This window comes from Hemicordylus capensis, chromosome 4, assembly GCF_027244095.1.
Source record: "Hemicordylus capensis ecotype Gifberg chromosome 4, rHemCap1.1.pri, whole genome shotgun sequence".
Lineage (NCBI taxonomy): Eukaryota > Metazoa > Chordata > Lepidosauria > Squamata > Cordylidae > Hemicordylus > Hemicordylus capensis.
The window spans coordinates 166,519,471-166,542,950 of NC_069660.1; the positions used below are offsets into that span (position 1 = coordinate 166,519,471).

The window sequence follows — 23,480 nt, forward strand, 5'->3', positions numbered from 1 at the left end:
GATTTGTCAGCTGCAAGTCGGTGGGAAACAAAAAATCCCTAAGTTTTATTGAGAAAACAGAAGCACAATGCAAATGCCAGTATTTGGCAACCTTGGCCACCCAAGGCTACAGCAGAGAGATGGAGTGATGGCTATGCAGGCAATAGATGAAAGAGTTGTGGTGAAAGAGGCAGAGGGTGAAGGAGGCTGAGGGAGACAGGAAAGTGAACAAGAAAGATCTGGAGTAAAGAAAAAGTTCCTTTGCCTTTCCTCAACCTGCTGTTTTGTGCACAATGCCAAAGGAGTGCTTCCTATGGGAAAGGGGAAGCTGGGGCCTCTTATTAGGTCTTCCTGGTGGAAAGCAAGGATAGGCAGCATCCAAGATGTGGCTTTGTGCAGGTCCACAGCAATCAAGGGGAGTACTGATGTTCCCAGGCAATCAAGCACAAGTATTAGTTCATGGCAAATCTGCTTTTGGCATCTGGACAGAGATTTTGCTCAACTATCTCTCTGGGTTTTCAATTTTAGAGTCTGGGAGCTCTCAGGCAGTCTCAAAACACAGGAATAATTTGTTATTTATTTTTTATACTAGCTTTCATAAGGCATCCCAAGTCGTGATGCTCTATTATAACTGTGCAGGTGTGCTGGAGCCCCTTGCAGTTCTCAAGGGCAGGCCCAGCCGCTGCTCCTGCTCCACCTGCTGCCACCATGCGGGGAGGCCTGCTCGGCTCACCCCCACCCTCTAGAATAATTTTAAAAATTGGCAGTTCAGCCTCATGGGGTGTGTGTGTGTGTGGGGAGCTTGCAGTGGGTATGGTCTGGGCATCAAAACTACCTAGGTGCGCCACTGGTGCTGAGGCTTCTGATTGGCAAGCCATTGATTCTTAGCACAGACAAAAAGGAGGAGTGGGTGGGAAGCAGGCTGTCTGCTAACACTGTGCCATAGGATTACTGGGGGGAAATAGACCGGGGGGCGGGGGAGAGAGCAAGATGGTCCCCAACTAAAAATAAACTAGTGCGGGGGCGGGGGGGGGGGGACGATGACTAAAATTGGTTGAAAAATGAGTAATAAAAGAGAAACCCTTTAAAAGAATATTCCCTGAGTTGTTGCTGTCATGATCGTCAGAAGAAAACTGAACTAGATGGGCATAACTATTTAATGTGCCTTAGTAAATGACACCAGGATGTCATTTAGTAAATGACATCCTGCCAGAAATTCATTAAACAAATAAAGTGTAATAATTCCTCTCAAGTTAAGCTTTATTTTGGGAAAGTCATGGTTACTACTTCTAATTGGGCTATGAACCCTTGATTGTGAGCATCTGTTTGGCCTTAATAACTCTCACGGCATGCATAGAGTTGAAAATCTCCCCTCAAGTTGAGAGTGCCAGTGTTCTAGAGAACATTTTTATGCTGCACAGATATCACAAAAAAGAATTCCAGCTCCCAAGAGAAGAGAAATCGTTGCTGGTTTCCAGTTCTTCTATTTCCTAACAGAACAGACACACATTGGCACTTTATCAACAAAGGAATAATATAAATGGAATTTTAAAATGATACTGTCAACAAAATAATAGTAGAAAAACTACAACAGTCTCATAAAACAGCTTGGCAAGTAAAGTTCAGTCACAAAATGAAGCCATCTAGATTTCTCTTCGTCAAAAAAGAAAACAGAAAACACTAAGATTACTATCCCCCATTCTCTCAATAAGTTAAATTTACTTCCCACTTGTTTACAAAAGGAGCAGAAAAGGAAAATTCTGCAAATCAAGCAAAGGAAAAATCTGCTACAAGAAATAATTAAAAAAGCACATTCATGCGCAGTGTGTGGTCGTCAAGACTCAGAATAGAGCTGAGTTCCTTTTTTGATTAAAAAATATGTGTATTAATTAGTTCTGTCTCATCAGCAGTGGATCCAATACTATAGCAACAAATCCTATAGTACATTATGGGCTGCGTTGAAGCAAGTCTCTGGAAACTCCACTCGGGTGTCAAGTTTGGTTTAGTCCTCAATGATTATTGGTTCATCAACAGGCTGTTGCAGATGCAGACCCTGTAGTGGCCGGAGAATGATGGGCTTGAAGGGGCATCTTGCAGCACGCTTAGCTTCCAAGGAGGAAAGCAACTTGCGAACTTTCCTAAGAGGGAAGAGAAACAAAAAACTGTCAGATAATGGAGTCTTAGAACATATATCTCTATTTGTTGTTCCCACATCTGTTCAATAAGGGGATTAAACAAACAAGCATTGTTCAGCTTGTTCAACAAAATCTATAGGAATTAAGGCATTTCCTCTACAAAGCAATATTCTGTAGGAAGAAAGATTAAAATTGCTGGGGCTTTCTGGAAGTTAAAGTCTCAATTAAGGTAAATAATGTGGCAATAAATACATTCTGAGGGGCCTGTGTGACCAACAGCACTATTTCCTCCTCTCTCTGCTTCTTCCCTTTTCAGAACTGAGTAATGAGGATAGTCACTGGTCCAAATTCAGACTGGTTTGTGATTCCACGAACTGCTGCTGTGGGGAGCGCTGCAGTAGCAGGAAGCTGCCTGGAGCAGCAGGCACACAGGTAAGGGCCTACTTGCTTTCTTTTAAAAGTCCCCCTCCCCACTGCACCACCTTTGAATTGCCGAACTGGTTTGTGGTTGGGCCGAACTGGAACAAACTGGTTCGCGGAACCACTAACCAATCAAAATTCAGATTAGACACGAGGAGGAGGAAGAGGAAGTGCAGCAGTCTGCCTGCTGGCTAGGCTCAGCATGGCTGCCTGTCACTGAGGCACCACTTTATGGCTTGAAGAGTTGCCTGCAGCTGGATGCAGCAGCACTCTCACCCGTGCTTGCTGCTCAGTTGGCAGGGAAGAACAGAGACAGTACAGCTAGTACACACAGCCACCGACATTCCTTATCCGACCACTCTTTGGAATCAACCTGTTAAGCCAAACAGCCAGAGAAGAGGGTGGGGAACTACTTTGTGTTTGGATGTTGGGGCGGGGGGAATCATTTGGTGCTCTACATCATTTACTGTTACTGACAATAACAACTACAATATAAATGTGCTAGTTATAAAATTATCTCATTTATTTATTGCATTTTATATCCTACTCTTCCTCCAAGGAGCCCAGAGCGGTGTACTATATACTTAAGTTTCTCCTCGCAACAACCCTGTGAAGTAGCTAAGGCTGGCCCAGAGTCACCCAGCTAGTATCATGGCTGAATAGGGGATTTGAACTCGGGTCTCCCTGGTCCTAGACCAGCACTCTAACCACTACACGACGCTTGTGGTGGTACTGTGCACACATTGTGGCTGGGCAACCTACTAGCCAGGGGAATGTGCTACAAGGTATATTTCTGCAGAGTACCTTTCCGTTTCCATTTAGTTGCTGCTGCCCGCCACTTCCTGTCACACAGAATGAAGGAGAAGAGCTTCTAGGGCAGATGGCATTGCTCCCTCTGAAGCCCTAATATGCTTTGACTCTTTAATTATGACTTTTTATTAAGTACATTTATATATCGCCCCATACAAAAAGTCCCTGGGTAGTTTACAATATAAAATTAATTAAAACATTAACATAATAAAAACAATTTTTAAAAAATTCTATGTGAACTGCCTTGGGATTGTTTTAATGAAAGGGGGTAAACAAATTTAACAATAAATAAAATAAATAAATTAAATAAAAACTTTAAAACCAAAGCTTTAAAACTATAAATTAAAAGCCTGACTAAACAGGTATGTCTTTAGGTCCTTCCTAAAAACATTTAGAGAACAGGAAGCTCTAATTTTGTTAGGAAGCACATTCCAGAGTCCTGGGGCAACTTTAGAAAAGGCCCAGTCTCAAGTTGCCACCAACTGAGCCGGTGGCAACCACAACCAGGCCTCCCCAGATGACCTTAACAGGTGGTGGGTTGATGAAGAAGAAGGCGCTCTCTTAAATACCTCATATCCAAGCCATTTAGGGCTTTATAGGTAATAACCAGCACTTTCTGAACTACATACAATGGCAGTCGAACATAGAGTACATTCTAGTAATTGAGTCCGGATGTCATATGCAGCAATATGCAGCAAGAGCCTTCGTGGTGTAGTGGTTAGAGTGCAGGACTAGGACCAGAGAGACCCAAGTTCAAATACCCATTCAGCCATGATACTAGCTGGGTGACTCTGGGCCAGTCACTTCTCTTTCAGCCCAACCTACTTCACAGGGTTGTTGTGAGGAGAAACTCAAGTATGTAGTACACCGCTCTGGGCTCCTTGGAAGAAGAGCGGGATATAAATGTAATAAAATAATAATAATAATAATAATAATAATAATAATAATAATAATGCTGCAAGTCCATCAAACAGTAGAGGAGGAGAAAAGAGGCTAGAGACGCTAGATCGTAAGACCAGGAAAATCATGACCATCAATCATGCTCTGCACCCCCGCAGTGATGTCGATAGGCTATACCTCCCTCACAGCTCAGGTGGAAGAGGAATGCTGCAAGTCCATCAAACAGTAGAGGAGGAGAAAAGAGGCCTTGAAGAATATATCAAGGACAGTGAAGAAGATGTACTTCAAATGGTCAAGAACGAGAAACTATTCAACACCAATGAAAGAAAGCAGGCCTACAAGAAAGAACAAGTCAAGAACCGAGCAGAAAAATGGAGAAATAAGCCCCTGCATGGTCAATATTTGCACAATATAAGTGGAAAATCAGACATCACCAAGACCTGGCAATGGCTTAAGAATGGCAACTTGAAGAAAGAAACAGAGGGTTTAATACTGGCTGCACAAGAACAGGCACTAAGAACAAATGCAATAAGAGCAAGTCGAAAAATCCACCACAAACAGCAAGTGCCGCCTTTGTAAAGAAGCAGATGAAACTGTGGACCACCTAATCAGCTGTTGTAAAAAGATCGCACAGACTGACTACAAACAAAGACATGACAAAGTAGCAGGGATGATACACTGGAACATCTGCAAAAAATACAAGCTACCTGTATCCAAAAATTGGTGGGACCATAAAATTGAAAAAGTTGAAGAAAATGAAGATGTAAAAATATTATGGGACTTCCAACTACAAACAGACAAACATCTGCCACACAATACACCAGATATAACTGCAGTCGAGAAGAAAGAAAAACAAGTTACAATAATCGACATAGCAATACCAGGGGATAGCAGAATAGAAGAAAAAGAAATAGAAAAAAATCACAAAATACAAAGATCTACAAATTGAAATTGAAAGGCTGTGGCGAAAAAGACCAAAATAATCCCAGTGGTAATTGGCGCCCTGGGTGCAGTTCCTAAAGACCTTGAAGAGCACCTCAACACCATAGGGGCCACAGAAATCACCATCAGCCAATTACAAAAAGCAGCTTTACTGGGAACAGCCTATATTCTGCGACGATATCTATAACAACAGCAACAACATTGACAATAAAATTCAGCCATCCTAGGTCCTTGGGAAGGACTCGATGTCTGGATAAAACAAACCAGTCAATAACACCTGTCTGACTGTGTAAATAAATAATAATAATAATATCTCCAGAAATAGACATAGCTGGCGAATCAGCTGAAGCTTATAGAACGCACTTCTGGCCACTGCCTGAACCTAAGAAATCAGGGAGAGGTTGGGTTCAGAAGTACTCCCAGACTATGTATCTGCTCTTTCCAAGGGAGTGCAACCCCATCCAGAACAGGAAGATCTAAACCACTTCCTAAGTCTCAACATCCCACAATGAGTACCTCCGTCTTGCTTGGATTCAGCCTCGCATTGTTCTCTCAACTCTAGACAATTCTGCTGGATGTGAGTTTGCAGAAGCAATGCGGGCAGAAAACTGTTTCTTTGCTGCACGCATTGCCAGAGCATAGATCTTCAAATGCTCTCTCTGTTGTAATCTGTTGGATTCTCCACTTGCACTCAAGCTGTCTACCTTGCCACTTCAGCCCCCGTAGCTCTCCCGTATACCAAGGGGCAAATTTAGAAGTGGGTCAGAAAGGGCATTTAGGAGCAATCGTGTCTATTACCCTAGTGAGTTCATTATTCCAAGTCTGAACCAGGGCATCGACAGAAACCTTAAAGCATTCTAAGACTTCTTGGAATCCTATGGGATCCAAAAGCCTTTTTGGGTGGATCATCCTAATAGGTCCTTCACTCCTGCAGAGGAGGGTTGAGGCTGTGAGTCCAACCTGAACCAGATGGTGGTCTGTCCATGACAATGGGGAGATCACAGGAGTCCTTACCCATGGGACACCTTCTTGATCAGAGCAAAAAACCAAATTGAGTGTGACCAGCAATGTGAGTTGGTCCCGAGACCACCTAGGATAGGCCCATAGTTGTCATGGCCACTATGAACTCCTAAGCTGATCCTGACAAATTGGTTCCAAACTGAACATTTTAAATATGTCAGTTCTGAAACAATGTTCCATCATATGGAGTTCTTCAGACACAACAACAGAAATTAGCTTAAGTGTTCAGATATCTCAAACTGCTGAGAAGCTACATTTGTATTCCAACTTTTAATACATTTCTCAAAGGTGGTGATTTCCCCACTCTCCTTCTCTCTGTCATCCAAAGTGCTTATTGGCTGGTTTCCTATTTCTAGTTTAAAAAGCAGGAAATGATGGATCTGTATGCTCATCAAATTCCTTCTTGGCTTTCATTATTGTAGACATCAAGGTATCTACAGATTTCCTAATGTTTGTGCTAAAAAAATTAAGGTTAGTCCTGCCTGAAGGAAATTTCTCCGTTATTTGACTGAAGTCCGATAAGCAATGAATTCCTCTTCCCTATGGTGGCATCTTCCCCATGTAGGCCCTATTTACGAATGATTTATGCAAGGGCTAGAAACTACTCTGAGGTATTTGTATGCATTACTTTAGAAATTTGTACGTGACAAGGATCTGTTCAGCTTCTCTGTCCCTCAAAGTGTCAGGGATTGCTCCAGACCACCGGAGTCAGACTTGGAGGAGGTAGTTAGGGAACTAGATCGTGATGGGGGCCTTAGCAGAGAGCCTAAACAGGATCAGGAGGGGCCTAGTACCAATGAACCCAAGTTCCCAGACAACAATCCCTCCACTTAAGCCCCAGCTGGTGCGGAGACCACCAAACCAGGGAGAGGGGACCTTCTGAAGCCCTTCTCAAGGCCCTGAAGCCAGGGACACCACAGAATAGAGCTTCTCAGAACCCTCAGAGAGGGAGGCCCCCATACCCAGACCACTGTGGGCGTGGTGGTGGGGTCCCCTTGAAATCCTCAGGAGGCGCCTTCCCATCTGATTGGACAGCACTGGAGGAAGGCCTGTGAAGTCCTCTGTGAATGTAGGCACAGTGCTTGCCTGGCTGCTAGAAAGGAACTTGGGTTGAGAGCTACTCATGAGCAAGGGAAAGGGTCTCCTTGTGAGGAGCAGTTCTACTTGGAAGCCAGCAGGCAGCCCCAGCTGTGGCCAATGACTCATCATGCTCTGTTCTCCAAGCCTCTCAGTCTGGTCTGCTCACTGCTGGAACAGCAGCTCTTGCTGGCTTTGTCTTTAGTCCTGGCTTCTGAACCCAGCCAATAGCAGAGACCTTCAAGCCTCAGCTTTGTGCTCCCTATTGTCTCCTGCAGCCTTGCTCCTGTTCCCCCCATTACCAGGCTGCAGACCCTGCTGCCATGGCCCAATGTCTGCCTTCATACTGCTCAAACCTTCACTCTGCCCTGACCTGAGACCTACCCAGGCAGCCTCAACAGCATGACCTTGCTAGCACCACCCAGTAAACTGAGTCAGCACTCCTGGCTGTGCAAAGGCTTTGTCAATATGCCAGGACAGAAAGGGAGCAGTGTATGTGTGTGATATAACTAAGACACAGTTATGAGCATACATGTATAGCTCCACTCTATTTTTCTTAGTGTAGAGCTTCCAGAATATACCGATCCCATAGGATTCCAAGAATATACTGCATTTTTAGTGTATAAAATTAGGTTGCTCACCTGTAACTGATGATCTGGTAGTGATCTGTTGTATTCATAAAGAATGGATTCTGCGCCTGTGCAGGGACTTCGCGGATAGATTAACTCCTGATGACACCCACTCTGCCCTGAATGTGCTCTGTGCTTCTGTTGAAATTGGTAGTTGGAGGTGCCATTTTCTCAGTTTCTTGCAGTCCGCCATCCCCAATGATAATGCAGTGCTATCTTTAAGATAAGTCCCTTTTCTTCTTCTTCTTCTTCAGTATAACAGCTACTGTCGCGGGGAGGTTCAGGAGGGTCTTATGAATACAATAGATCATTACTAGATCATCAGTTACAGGTGAGCAACCTGTTTATCTGGATCATGATCTTTTGCATTCATAAGGAATGAGTGATTAGCCAGCTTCCAAGTAAGGTGGTAGGCACAGTAGACCCGGAAGCCTATAGCAACTCCCTCTTTAAAACACTCCTCCCAAAATCTGCCTGCTCAGCAGATCATAGGTCAATGGCATAATGCTTGATGAACGGCTGCTCTGAAGACCATGTTGTAGCAGTGCAGATATCTGCCCTTCGAATTCCGGAGAGATGTGAAGCCAATGATACATATGCTCCTGTTAAATGTGCCCTTATGGTGTGCGGCAGATCTATACCTTGCAGCTTATATGCCTGCACTATCAACTCTACTAATCAATGAGATAGCCACAGGCGTGATATTGGCTGTCCCCAGCCTTGCCCTTATAGGCCACAAAAAGTCATTTTTGTCTAATGCCTTTGGTTCCCTTCATGTAGTACAGAAGAGAACGCTCAGGATTCTGGAAAAAGGTAGGCAATGTTATATATTGGTTTAAATGAAACACTGTCACAATCCTTGGAAGAAGTTGTAGTTCTAATCGCATAACCACCTTCTGTGGAAAAAACTGTCTAAGGTCCGCCTGCAGACTTGCAGAACTGTGAGTCTTGCAGTAGTGATAGCTATCAGAAATGCCATCTTTGGTCTTACCCAAAGGTTCAAAGGGATGCTCTGTAAGGGTAGTCAGAACCAGGGATAAACATTATTGCTCCATGGCTTTCTTACTGGTCGGTATAAATTGTTCACACCCTTTAGGAATTTTTGCAGTCTGGATGGGAGAGAACAGTGGTGCCATCCCAACCCCTATGTCTTGAGGAAACAGCCGCCAGGTGAACCTTAAGGGACACATTTGTTAAGCCCTTGAGCTTCAAAGATGTCATACACAGCAAAACCTATCACAAAGTTGCCTTATAGGGCTGGAACCGTCAAGTGCCAGCATATTCCTTGAAACACTTCCACTTGCAACCAAATTCTTTCTAGTTGCAGGCTTCCTATTCTTTTCTTTAGAAGCCTACTTTCCACGCTGTCAGTTTTAGAGTCTTTAGTTCCAGGTGCAACTCATTAAGAGATCTGGCTTTAGAGGGATCTGGTAGAAGTTCCTCCTTGTCAGTTTGAGAAGCGGTGCAAACCATGGTTGCCGAGGCCACCACGAAGCCACTAGAATGCAAGTTGTGTTGTCTTGTATGAGTTGAGCAAGCACCCGATTTATCAGCGGCTGGGGTGGAAACATGTAAAGGAGACCCTTGTCTCATACATATTGAAAAGCACCTCCCAAGGATCCCTGGCCGACACCTGCACGCAAGCAAAACCGTGGACACTTCTTGTTGGCTGCAGACATGTCCACACTCGGATGTCCCCACAGATAGAACACTCACTGAAGGCAGCAGCCGTTGAGTTCCCATTTGTTGAGGTGGTAATGCTGAACAGAGTGGCTGAGACTGGCTGCTAACACATTGTGTACTCATCTTATGTGTATGGCTTGAGGATAAACACTGTGGCTTATGCACCAGTCCCAAATCTGCATACTCAAGTCACAGAGAAAACGGGGTACAGTCCCTCCCTGTCAGTTGAGATATGCAATGGCCGTGGTGTTTTTGAGTTGGAATTGCACCACCTTGTTCTGAAGCAGCTGCTCAAATGCTTTCCGTGCCATGAACATTAGCTCCAAATAACCAATACATTGACAACACTGTTGCACTGTCCACACCCCCTGCACCTGATGCTTGGCACAATGCACCCCCCACCCTGACAGGGTGGGGTGTGTGTGAATCTGTAGTCGCCCATTGTGAGGGGGTCAGCTGTTTGAAAGGGATTCCCCCACCCAAGATATAGGCTTCCAGTGTCCACCAGTGTAGAGACTTCAGGACACCCATCAGAAGTGTCAGCAACTTCTGCTGGTTGTCTACATTTGGGTGGAAGTTCCTGAGATACCATATTTGTAGTGGGTGCATCCGCAGACGTGTGTTGCAGGGTGCCATCAACCTCATCAGTCTTTGAATACTGCATGCAGTTTGTATCGGTCTGTCAGTGAAAAGGCAAATTAGTTCCCTGATCTGCACATTGAGAATCACCCCCAATATAGTTCCAGGCTCAACTTCTTCCAGTTGACAGGGATGCCCAGATCCTGTAGCAACACAAGTACATATTGGATCTGAGAAAGTAACTTCCCTCAGTTGTCACCTACCAAGAGCCAGTCGGCCAAATACGGATCAATCAGCACGCCTTATGTCAACGGGTGAGCTATAACTACTTGCATAACCTTTGTGAATACCTGCGGGGCAGTTGACAATCTGAAGGGAAAGACAGCATATTGGTATACTGCATTTCCCACTGTAAACCACAGGTACTTGTGGTGATTCTCCTGAATTCCTATGTGGAAGTATGTGTCCTTCAAATCTAATGTTGCCACCCACTCCTCCTTGTACAGGAGAGGCAGTATTCCTTGCAATGTCGTCATTCTGAACTTTCATGCCTAGACAAAGCACTTGAGGCCCTGAAGATCCATGATTGCCTGAATTCCTCCATCCTGCTTAGGTATCTGGAAATAACGGGAGATCCAACATGATGGAAGCATCCTCTCTGTCCACTGCACAGGGACAATTGCCTCTTTTACCAATAGAACCTGCATTTCATCCAGCAATGTAGGAGTTGCTTGTGTGTATCTCATGCCTGATAATGGAGGCAAAGCTTTGAATTCTAATGCACAACCCGTCATAATAATTCTGAACACCCATTAGTCTGATGTTATGTGTTGCCGTGCTGGGGCATGGCTTGCAAGTTTGATGGCGTTGGCAACTACAAAGCAGGTGTTGTATGCTTTGGCAGGATGATGTTGTAAATGCAGTGGACAGTAGAGCAGATAAAAGAGACTGCTTGTTCTGGTCTTTAGTAAGCCTGTTAGTCAGGCCCATAGACCTCTGGCCGAATCCCTTGTTTCTTTGGTATGGCCGTTACTAACGCCTGTAATCTCTCTTGTCTTGTTGCTTGAAATTTGAACGCTGTGTAGATGATGTTGTAACTGCCACCATAAATGTTTTAGCAATATGCCTAGATTTCTTTAAGGACTCCATAGTTGAGTCGGTGTTTTCACTCAACAGGCCTTTGCCATCATAAGCCAGATTTTCTGTGCACTCCCTCAGGTTTGTCAACCTCAACAAGGCATGACGGCGTAATGTTACTGCTGTCACCATAGCCTGGAATCCAGTCTCAGCCAAATGCTTGAAAGTACTCAGCTGTTGTCTTGTGATGGCTGTGGTTTTTTCATAGACCTCATTAAACTTATCCTGAAAATCTTCAGGAGTCATAGACATAGAGGCCTGGAGCAAGGCATCCCAAAGATGATGATTATACCTCGCCAGGCAGGCTGCATAGTTAGCTTTCCTTATAGCCAAACTGGAGGTGAAATAAATCTTCCACCCCATAATGTCCATCTTTCTTCCCTCCTTATCTGAAGGTGTTGTGGATGACGCCCTGCCTTTGACGAGGAGGTGCAATCATTCATTCATTCATTCATTTGATTTGATTTGTATTCCCTTCCAAAATGGCTCACGGTGGATTACTAAGGAGTTGGGCAATGGATTTCTTAAAAGGTATCTATTGTCCTCCTCCTGAATTCTATATAAGCCTTCTAGACATTTTGAAGTCAGCGTTGATGTCTCTAGTACTTTCCACGCCGATTGGGCCACCTTAATTATCACAGGCAGCATTGGGAGTGCCACAGGGTGTGATGTCCTTGCTGCCACCATCATGTTGTACACAGGATCCTCAGATCCACCGCTGGCAGCTTCAACTCCAGGCCTAAGGCCTCCGCCATTTTCCGAATTTGTGCATGATATGCCTTCAACTCCTCCAAAGGAGAGGTTGAAGTTCTTGGGAGAATATCTGAGGGGTGGGTCCAGGGGTGTCCAGTATAATCTAAATCTGTGCCAGGCAAATCTGAAGAAGCACCATTGTCATCACCACCTGAAGGCACCACAGGAACCTCTTTCCTATTTTGCTTCTTCTTTGGAGCTGGTGGTTGAGTTGACAGCAGCAGGTGTCAAAGGCTGATCTGGTGTTTGAGAAGCTGACAAATTTGGCAAAGGTGTATTATGGAGCACTTGCAGCACCAGATGTTCCATTGATCCGGCTCGTGCCTGATCAGCCACAGGAACAGAACTACTGCCGCCGGCTGGGGCAGGAACTGTAAAAGAATGTGGCAAATACCCCAGTGCACTTTGTATAGGTGGTTTCACAGTCTGTCCTTGCAACATGCCGCTCTGTGGATATAGGACATGTTGCAGTGGCTGCAGTATAGCCCTGTGTGCCTTCCACACCTGATACTCGGCATAATCATCTGGGAGCATCGCAGCAGTGATGACGAAACTCGCCAGTGATGGAGTGATGAAACTCGCAAGTATGGATGCTCTCTGTCCTTGTACGGTAAGCCATGCAAACCATGGTTGAGCAAACCTTGGATATTCACATATTGTACTGGTGACTTCCAAGATAAGGGAGTGAATGTCGCAGTTGGCACTGTAGGTTGTGTCAACATTGACACTGGCTTCGGCATCATAATCCCCCCACCCGCAGGATAATGTAGTGGTGACATTTTTGGAATCGAAACGGGAACCTCCTCGACATTGGGGTCGACGTCCAGGCTACTCAAGAACCCATGGAAGGTAGAACCTGATGGGGTGCTGTTGGTGGAATCTAGCATAGAATGCAGCGTGTTTGCTGTATTCAGGTCAAGTGCTGCTTCATCCCCCATCAAGAGGTCCTCCATGGGGAAATCCACCTGTTCCAAATGCTGACACAGTGGCATTGAGGGGTATTGGAAAGGAGTTTGAGCAGGAGACAGAATCCTATGCAGAAACACCATAGCCAATGGTGATTGATATCATCCCCATCAATATTGATGACTCCGGTCTGAGACAGCCGTAGCACCCGATTTTTTAGTGTTTGTTTTGAAAAAGAGCAGCAGATCTTGCTGAGACAGCCGTAGCACCCGATTTTTTAGTGTTTGTTTTGAAAAAGAGCAGCAGATCTTGCAAGCTGCTGGATTATGCTGCTCTCCTAGGCATGACAAGCATGAATCATGGTAATCCATCAAGGGCAATTTCACCCTACATTCTACACAACGGTTAAAAGTCTCTTTAGCCTCCATCGTGGAAGAGGCACACACCAAGGCCCTGGGCCTTGCAGCACCATGGCAAAAACCCCCAAAACAGTCGGATAACCTTAGCTTAGTCCATAGTTCCGAAAGAATAGTCAAGAAGTCCATGAATCAGCAGCATTTAAAACTGTTTTCTCTTTCTCTGTATAGAATCTATTTGAACCGAGGAGCCAGCAACAAGGTGTTGGTGCTTTGGTGGTCAAAAAGAAACTGAGAAAATGGCTCCCCAACTGCTGATTTCAATGGAAGCACAGAGCACATGCAGGGCAGAGTGGGCATCACAAGGATCTAGTTAATCTACCCATGAGGTCCCTGCACAGGTGCAGAACCCATTCCTTATTAATGCAATGGATCATGATCCAGATCACATAGTGCCTATCTCAAAGATACATCAATGTTGTGACCGTAAATAAATGGCTTTCAGTCTTTCTAGTCTGGAATATGTCTGGTTTATTTACACATCAAGAAAGAAAATAATTTGTACTAGCCTACCCGCACAGAGCATCTGTGCACTCTTTGGGGCCGGCTGTTCCCTCCTGCCCCACTCTCTCTTGCCCTCCCTTCCCCTCCCCTCCCTCCTGCCCCACACTCTTGCCCTCCCTCCCCCTCCACTCTCTCATGCCTTCCCTCCCCCTCCCCTCCTGCCCAACATTCTCTTGCCCCCTGCCCTCCCCTCTCCCCCTTCCTCCTGCCCCTCTCTCTTGCCCCCTCCTCCTGCCTCACACTCTCTTGCCTTCCCTCCCCCTGCCCCTCCCTCCCCTTCCATTCCTCTCCTCCTCCCCCACCCGCACTGTGCATCTTAACTCAGTGAGTGGCGAACAGAGAACCTCCTCCTGGGTGGCGAAGTCCCACCGCCCGTTGCCCTCCCACCTCGGCCTCCAAAGGGAGCCAGAGTTTCGCACTGTCGCCTGTTTCCCACTCTCACCGGCGCCTCCTCTGGCTGTCCTGCCACCGCTGCCTCCCGCTCCCACTCCCAGCGGCCAGGCCAGGCTGTGCTGCTGCTACCTTCTTGTCCTTACCTGGGACAGCCTGTCTTGGCCAGGCCGTCCTGGTGGCCAGCCGAGCCCACCATCTCTCTCTTTTTTTTTTCCCCTTAAAAAATTTTTTTTTTGGTTTCTACAAAATCTTAACAATCCCATTACAGCTAATTAAGTAAATATAGACTTCCCGCTCATCAATCTGCGCGATTCATTAACTATACAAGTCAACCATTGCTATAGTAATTCAAAACATATATCCTACACATTGCAAACTCGATTTTGCTCTACCCAACCTGCTATTATTACTAAATTTCAAACCCTGCTGAAAGGTCCATATTAGAAAAATAGTTCTTTAAGTATAGTAAGAATGGTTTCCAATCTTCTTTAAAAGATTCCAAGTTTTCATCCCTTATCAGTACTGTAAGTTTTGCCATCTCAGCATATTCCAAAATTTTTATCAGCCAATCTTCTTTTGAGGGCATTTCATTGTCCTTCCATTTCTGCGCATATACTATTCTGGCCGCTGTGGTTGCGTACATAAAAAATGTTAGTTTCTTCTGGAAAACTCTCCTTGCGTTATTCCCAGCAGGAAGGATTCTGGCCTCTTAGGAAATGTCATTAAAATTTTTTTCTTCAACTCATTATATTTCATATCCCAAAAGGCCTTTGCCTTCCCGCAAGACCACCACATATGAAAAAAAGTTCCTTCACAATGTCCACATTTCCAACATTTGTTTGGAACATTTTTATACATTAATGCTAATTTTTGGGGTGTCAAGTACCACCTATACATCATCTTATAATAATTTTCTTTTAAACTATAACATGCAGTGAACTTTAAATCCATTTCCCATAATTTTTCCCAAGCTGACATATCTATATTATGACCCACATCTTGAGCCCATTTTATCATAGTCCACTTCATCTCTTGTTTCCTCCAAAAGCAACAACTTATACATCTTAGAAACTAATTTTTCATCGTTTTCACACATGTCCTTCTCAAATCTCGACATTTGATCCTCAAATCCAACTTCACGATCCTTCTTACAGATTTCATTTAACTGATGGTACTGAAACCAGTTACTAACCAAATCTTGTACTTTGATTAGGTTTTTTTTAATTTACAGCCCTTTTCTTGGAAACATAACAAATCCCTATAGGTACCCCATTCAGATTGCATATTTATATCTTTATGTGCTAAAGCTTCAATCGGGGATAGCCATAATGGAGTTTTAGATTCCAACCATTTTTTGTATTTTACCCACACTCTCATTAGACTCCTTCTTACATAGTGATTAAAAAAATCTTTATGCACTTTGCTTTTATCATACCACAGATATGAATGCCATCCAAACCTTCTAGCAAATCCTTCCAGATCAAGTATTCTGGGATTTCTTAATGTTATCCATTCTTTAAACCACTTCAAACAAACAGCATCAAAATACAACCTTAAATCGGGCAGGGTAAGACCACCTCTTTCTTTAGCATCTGTTAAATTTTTAAATTTAATTCTTGGTCTTTTCCCTTGCCAAACAAATTTGGTTATATCCTTTTGCCATTGCTTGAAACAAGTTAACGTGTTAATTATAGGAATAGCCTGAAAAAGAAACAACATTTTAGGTAAAACATTCATCTTCACAACTGAAATTCTTCCCATTAAAGATAAGTTCATTCTAGTCCATCTTTGCAAGTCGGTTTTTACTATATTCCATATTTTAATATAATTATTTGAAAACAACAAAGAGTTTTTGTTTGTCAACCAGACGCCCAAGCATTTAGTTTTCTTCTCCACTTTCAGTTCACTTATTTCAAAAAATCTATCATTAGATTTCTGGTCCATATTTTTTATCAACACCTTCGTTTTAGTCTTATTTATATAAAACCCGGCCAATTGGCCAAATTGTTGTATTTTTTGCAAAAGTCTTCCGATCTTCTCTAGTTGATTTTCTAGAAAAAACACCACATCATCTGCAAAGGCTCTAAGTTTATACTCTTGTTTCCCAACTTTCGGGCCTTGTATTTGATCATCTTCTCTAATATTTCTGCAAAGCACTTCCAGTACTAATACAAAAAGTAATGGGGAAAGTGGACAGCCTTGTCTAGTTCCTTTTTGTATTTTACAATTATCTGATAATTCCCCATTTATAATAATTTTAGCGTATTACTCCTAATATATTGTCTTGATAGCCCTAATAAAATTATTACGAGCTCCCATTACATCCAGTAGCCTCCACATAAACTGCCAGGAGACATTGTCAAATGCTTTCTCTGCATCCAGAAAGATCATAGCTATCTGTTTATCACTGTGTTTTTCATAATACTCCAATACATTCAGAACTGTTCTCACATTATCTCTTAATTGCCGTTTTGGCAAAAAACCTGCTTGATCTTCGTGAATAAAAAGTCTTAATACAAACTTCATTCTCCTTGCCAAAATGGCAGCAAAAAGTTTTTAATCATTATTTAAGAGTGAAATTGGCCTGTAGTTCTTGACTTGCGTTAAATCTTGATCCGGTTTTGGAATTACTGCAATATTGGCATACTTCCAAGACTCTGGCATAATTCCTCTTTGCAAAATATCATTCATCATCCATTGCAAAGGCTGTAATATTTGATCTTTAAAAGATTTGTAGTACGAAGCTGGTAACCCATTGGGCCCTGGCGCCTTATTAGCTTTGCTTTGATTTATTACTTCTGTTATTTTCATTATTGATATCGGTGCATTCATAATTTCTATATGGTCCTTAGAACTATAAATATTTTGTGTCTTGAGAAATTTGTCGATTTTTATATCTTCTGCTTTGTTTCCTTTATATAATTCAGAATATCTAAAAAAATTCCCTTTTTATTTCCATTTCATCATAGGAAAGCCCTTTTTTGTTGATATCTTGGATATGTACTTATTCTTTTTCTCACTTCTAATTTTCCAAGCCAACAACTTGCCTGGTTTGTTTGCAAATTCAAATGACTTTTGCTTCGCATATTTTAAGTTCCGTTCAACTTCATTTAATAGTAACATAGAGAGCTGCTGCTGAAGCACTTTAATGACTTGAGTAATCTTCTTTTTGTCCTTAGCCCATAGAAGTTCTCTTTCTTTTTTAGAAATCTCCATCAATAATCCTTCTTTTTTCAATCCCCTTTGTTTTTTAAAGTATGCAATTTGTTGTATAAAAAAACCTCTCATAACCACTTTTCCTGCATCCCAAACTATTTTATTGTCCATTCCTTGGTTTAAATTCAGTTCAAAATAGTCCTTTAACTTCCTTTTGGCTTTCTCCACAACTTCTGCTTTTTTTTTTAGCAAGTATTCATTCAGTCTCCAGTGAAAGGAAACCGTTCCCTTCTTCTTCCATGTAAAGCAAATTGCATTATGATCTGAAAAGGTTCTGGGCAAGATATCCATTCTTTTCATACATGGTGTAATAGATTTAGATGTCCAGACCATATCTATCCTTGAATGAGATTTGTATCTTTCAGAGAAATAAGTATACTCCTTTGCATTTGAGTTTTTGATTCTCCACAGTTCGTAGAGATCCATATGTTCTACTAAATCAATAAAAGCTTTAGGTAGCCTGCCTTGCAGATTCCTTTTAGACGTACAGATTTTCTATCCAAGGATGTAGAAACAACCCCATTAAAATCTCCCAGTAAAACTAAATTAACGTTCGATACCTCAGCCATCTTCTGTTCTAAATATTTAGAAAATTCTACTTTTTTTTCATTGGGTGCATAAATCCCAATTATCACCGTTTTGATTCCGGAAACTAAAATTTCCAAAGCTAGCACCCTACCTTCTCCATCTTTAAAAATCAACTTGGGTTCATATTGTTGTTTCACATTAAACACTACCCCTCCTCTCTTTTTTCTTGTTAGAGGAAACGAATTCTTGCCCCAAGGCCTTATTAACCAAATATTTTCTATCTTGTTTTCTAATATGTGTCTCTTGTAAGCATACAATGTCCAAGCTTTGTTTTTTAAAAGCCGAGCCCACCATCTCAGGCTGTTTTACGGCCCGCCACTACTGCCCACTGCCATTTCTTCTTGCCTGCACCCTTCGGTGGCGGAACTCTCATGTGTTGTGAGAATTCCACCGCCAAATCCTGGGCACGCATGCCGCCTAAGAGAATTAAATATATAGATACTTGAATTCATTGTACCCTTAATTTGTGATGAGCGTTTCCATTTTCACTAGTTCTCAGATTTTTTCAAACCCACTATTTTTAGATGGTTGCTTCCTCCTAGCATTTAACTATTTTGCTGCCACTAGGAGTTCTTCTTGCATATTATAGTTAAGTTATAGTCGCACCACTATTGTTAAGATGGAGAGTAGTTTCAGCCTTCCATTGTAAGACCTGAACATTCTATTGCTTCTAAAATCAAAACCATTTGTCTGAACTCTAGGGTTATTTCACAATTGATTCTCAAAGTTGCATTTTAAGAGCCTGAAAAATGCATCTTTACTGCTAAGAGTCTGTGCATTAGGACTTGAAGTTGTGCCACAGCATTGCCCACAACCAGTATGAAAGTCAGCTCCTTCCCTGTCCAAGCCTTGGGAGCAAAGCCCTTCAGTTTCCTGCCAGCCCTCTTTTTTTCTTCTCTCACTGCAGTGATACCTTTTTAATACTGCTCCTTTGCCTTAGAAAAAGCACTGTTCAACTCTGGTTGTTTGTTTCTCCATGGTCGTTATTTCCTTAAAACCGACCTCCAGCCAAAACTGGTATGCTGCTGTAAGCGGGAGGCAGCGGGAAGGAGATGTGCTCCGTTTAGCTAGGCTATGAAGGACTCCTCTAGGCTGCTCTGTGTGTGTGTGTGTGTGTGTGTGCACACACACAGAACATTTACACTATTTTTCTGATAATACCATCCTGAAGGAAATTAAATCAAGCAGAACTGTGAAGCTTATTGGAAACTTCTGGGAAGAGAATCTGTTGTTCTGGAAACGGTTGTTAAAGCATTTGTTGTTTTTATTTATCATTGTTGTGTGTTCCTTTTAAGAAAAAGAAAAAATGAAATATAGATTTAAAGTGAACACAAATTACCCGCATAAGGGCAAAAGAGACACATGCACATGTGTCTCTTTTTGTCCTTTATATGTCTAATCCAGGGATGTGGTGACGCAGGATATCCAGAGTAATGAGGTGAGAGGATAGCTTTGATTAGCAAGCTCTTCCCTCCAGTAGCAAGCAGAGGAGGAAGCAGGAAGTTCCCTGCCTCCCTGCAGATCAGCTGCATCTTTTCTCCCCAGGCTGGTTGATCACTGTAAGTTTTTGTTTTTAACTACCTACTATGTGTTATTTTTCTTTTCTGTTCTTTTTTTGGTGGTGGTGGAGCCCAGCACCCTGTTCTTACTGACTGGCCACTACTGTTGTGGTGATGACAGTGGTGGCCAATGGGCACTATATCGAGGGAGGTGAAGGAGAGCCCACTCTCTAACTCCTACACCTGACTTTCTTAGAAAACCCAGTGCCGCGCACTGTGTGTCATGCCCTTGGAACACTTTGCTGTCTCTCATTGCCCACCATTTCAGCACAACCTCTGTGGCTGGAACCCCTGGATCTCCCTTTCCTCTAAAGCTGAATCACTAAACTACTGAGTGCCTAAGTTGGAACACTGGACTGTGGGGCTAGAATAGTTGAGCTGACCTGTAACACCAGCCTCGAGTGCTCCTTGTGTGGGCTTGCCATGGAGAAACCCATGACCCCCACATCATGATTATTCAGCAGTGAATAAACACACAAGAAGAAGCTGGTGCCAGCGTGGTGTAGTGGTTAGAGTGCTGGATTAGAACCGGGGAGACCCGAGTTCAAATCCCCATTCAGCCATGATACTGGCTGGGTGACTCTGGGCCAGTCACTTCTCTCTCAGCCTAACCTACTTCACTTGTTGTGAGGAGAAACTCAAGTATGTAGTACTTACTCTGGGCTCCTTGAAGGAAGAGCGGGATATAAATGTAGTAGTAGTAGTAATAATAATAATAATAATAATAATAAAGCTGGTAATTTGCCACTGTTGTGCAGTATCACAAATTGTACTTGCTTACAACTTGCCCTCTTTGGTCTTTGAGGCCCAAATCAAGATGGGAAGGATGGGGTGCCTGGCACCAGCAAAGATGCCCCACATTGTCCTTGTCTTGTATTGCTTTATGAAGCTTCTGAGCTTTACTGTATTGCGAGAAGTAGTCCCATTATGTTGCAGGCCCAGATCTACAGGAAGAAACAAACTCTCACAACATTCAGCAGGGGGCGCTGCTGGCTCAGATGATGCAGTCAGCCTCCTGGAGTAGGAGGGCAAGCCTCCCTGTCATGTGACCCACCGACCAGCAGATATTTTTTCACTTTCTCTCTGCTGATGCACACTCTGAGACAGAATGGGATGGGACTGTAGTAACTCTAGCATATTCTGTGGTCTACGGAAGAAGAGTATAAAAATGCTAGTGATTGACATGATGCTAACCTGTAGGTCATTGTCAGAAGGGCTGTGGGTCCACATGAGCCTCCAGTATCCTTACAATGATGGTGCTTTGTGCACTGAGTTGCAAAGGGGGAGGGGAGGGCATGAAGTGGGTATAAAGGGGGAGTGGGGAGCTGTTTTTGTTTCTCTCCCCTCCCTCCAAAAGCCCTTTCCACTTAAAGGAAATAGCATGGTGTTGCCGACCACACAAATGGCCTCTGTGCATCACAGAGGCCAGGTGGGTGACAGAGCCGCACCAGCACCATGCAGGCTGCTGGGGAGAGTGCTGCAGCAGCAGGAAGCTGGTAAGGACCTGCATCTTTACTTTTAAAGGCACAGTTCACTGTGCCGCCTTGAACCACTGGACTGATCTGAATTCAGACTGGACCTGGAACTCCCGTGCACACCCCTACTAAAAACCATCCATGTTCCCATAAACTATAGAAGATGCTAGAGTAACTAACATCTCCTATAGTCTATGGTCTCTTCTGGTTCTGTTTTTAAAGGCCTGGACATTACGCAGAGCACCAGAGGGAAATGAGGAGGATGATGCTATGCTAGCAGGGAAGGGAGTCACACAGTGCCCCAGGCAGGGTGGCTTGCCTGACATAATGATGTAAATCAAGTGCAGTAGTTCTTCTGCCAACATTCTGATAGTGGAGCCAGACATTATCAATTGAGACAAGACTGAGGCAATTTTGAGGGTTGAGGGAGTTGCTCAGCCTGACAGGTTTTTTTGATGAAGCGTATTGTAGGGAAAGAAAAAAGAAAGAAAAGGGATACTGCAATCCTGTGTAGGTTTACTTGGAAGTAAAGCCTTCTGAACATAGAGGGACTTGAGCTAATATCCTAGATCTTTTCATTTTGCATATCCAGCTAACTACTTGTGTGCATTTGTGTTTTTGCGTGAGTCTCTGTGCATGCATTTCTCTGAGTGTGTGCTTGTGCTTCTGTGAATGTGTGTGGTTGTATTTTGTTTGTGTGTGCCTGTTCACATTTGTGGTGCATTTGTGTGTGTTCTCGCATGTGTTTTTATGCAAGTGTGTATGTGTCATGTGTGCATCAATGTGTGCATCAATGGCCTAATTCCCTGAGAGCTCACATTACACAACAAATGGAATAGGCATAAGCAGGATCCGCCCTGATTGCATACGAAAGGGAAACTAGAAGTGTGAGCACTGTAAGATATTCCCCTTAGGGGATGGAGCTGCTCTGGGAAGGGCATCTAGGCTCTAAGTTCCTTCCCTGGCATCTCCAAGATAGGGCTGAGAGAGATTCCTGCCTGCAACCTTAGAGAAGCCGCTGCCCGCTGCCAGTCTGTGTAGACAATACTGAGCTAGATAGACCAATGGTCTGACTTGGTATATGGCAGCTTCCTATGATCCTATGAACTGGTCTCTCCTGGAAACAGCAGAGTACTGGCAGACACGTCTGCTATCCGGCCTCACTCTCAAACAGGACAACTTTGCCATAGGTTCACTAGCTATGGGTTTTAATGGGTTAAGACCCCGCTGCTTAAAACTTCACCAGATCAATAAAGGCTTACCTTCCTAGTCAAGCCCAAATAGAGTACATAAGCCACGCCTGTCTAAAAATTGGACAAAAAGGGTATCAATTTCTACAACTTTTTAACTTGCTGTTCCTGTGGCAATTCTTATCTGCTTTGAATTTAGGCACACCAGTAGATCTCGTCAAGTTATTGATTTATAAGTAATAAACTTTTGAAGTTTATCTTTTCTTTTTGAAATTGTTAATTAATTACTTTAATCATTTTTGATACCACGTCTTATTGACCTATATTCAGACTTCTTGTTGCCCAAAGAGTCCAATATATGCTCCTTACTTCAGGGCATGCTGTACCTGGTTTCCTCAGTGGCTATGTAGAAAACATCATCGGGAGCATCAATCCAGTTCATCTTCCTCCTTTTCACTGGAGGTATGGTTCCACCACGGATTAACCGGACTTTTGTTGGGTATGATTTCCCATTGAGCAGCAAGCTTCGACTTGGTCCCTAACACAACAGGCAAAACAAAACAAAGAAGATGTTGTGGACTCCCATAAGACTACAGAACTCAGCAAGATTAATCTTGTATGTATATTCTGCTTGAAATAAAACATTTTTGTGCTAAGTAAAATTGCTTCTAGCACAAGTGGCTTACTTGGCTTTTGAAGTCTTATCTAACCATCCTATCACAAAACAGATCCTCAGAATGGCTTTCAAGTCTATTTAAGACAAGGGAACTTAAAAACAGAACAAGATGGCAAAGGAGAGGCAAGTTAATTCGTTTACATTAGAAAAATAAAAGGAAAATATAGCCATAGTTCCATCTTGCTGTGTGTTTACCAATTCTACATGATGCAATTTTAGGAGCTTTCATAATAAATAATACTAAAAACATCTTTATTTGTTAGCCACCCCATAAATTATTCTGTGGGTGGCTCACAACAAAGCATTAACATTAAATATATATAAGAACACATAATACATTAAATCACAACAGACCCCCCCCCCAAAGGGGGTGCGTGGGGGTGGAATACAAAATACAATACAAAACAATTTAAAACTTTTTAAAAACCAAAATTTAAAAGGCCGGAGTGAACAACAAGGTCTTTATCTTTGTTCTTTTAGATTGCATCTAAAG

At 43.1% G+C, this 23,480-nt stretch overlaps 2 protein-coding genes across 16 annotated transcripts in view; one reads left to right on the forward strand and one right to left on the reverse strand.

The window, feature by feature from the left end:
* Positions 1–13,800, forward strand: part of LOC128324210 (uncharacterized) — a 54,453-nt gene extending 40,653 nt beyond the window's left edge. For 2 of the 3 annotated variants that reach the window (XM_053248474.1, XM_053248473.1), the window contains exons 2-3: positions 2,431–2,546; positions 4,403–4,836. In XM_053248474.1, the coding sequence (XP_053104449.1) occupies positions 2,440–2,546; positions 4,403–4,823 (528 nt within the window). In that variant the 5' untranslated portion in view covers positions 2,431–2,439 and the 3' untranslated portion in view covers positions 4,824–4,836. Of the gene's footprint in view, positions 1–2,430; positions 2,547–4,402; positions 4,837–13,557 lie in introns of those variants that run through there. The other variant, XM_053248472.1, reaches the window with a different exon arrangement.
* Positions 18–23,480, reverse strand: part of MTA1 (metastasis associated 1) — a 254,529-nt gene continuing 231,066 nt past the window's right edge. For 9 of the 13 annotated variants that reach the window (XM_053248452.1, XM_053248457.1, XM_053248451.1 and 6 more), the window contains 2 exons: positions 22,698–22,849; positions 18–2,117 (listed from right to left, as the gene is read on the reverse strand). In XM_053248452.1, the coding sequence (XP_053104427.1) occupies positions 1,982–2,117; positions 22,698–22,849 (288 nt within the window). In that variant the 3' untranslated portion in view covers positions 18–1,981. Of the gene's footprint in view, positions 2,118–22,680; positions 22,850–23,480 lie in introns of those variants that run through there. The other 4 variants (XR_008306726.1, XM_053248458.1, XM_053248461.1 and 1 more) reach the window with 3 other exon arrangements.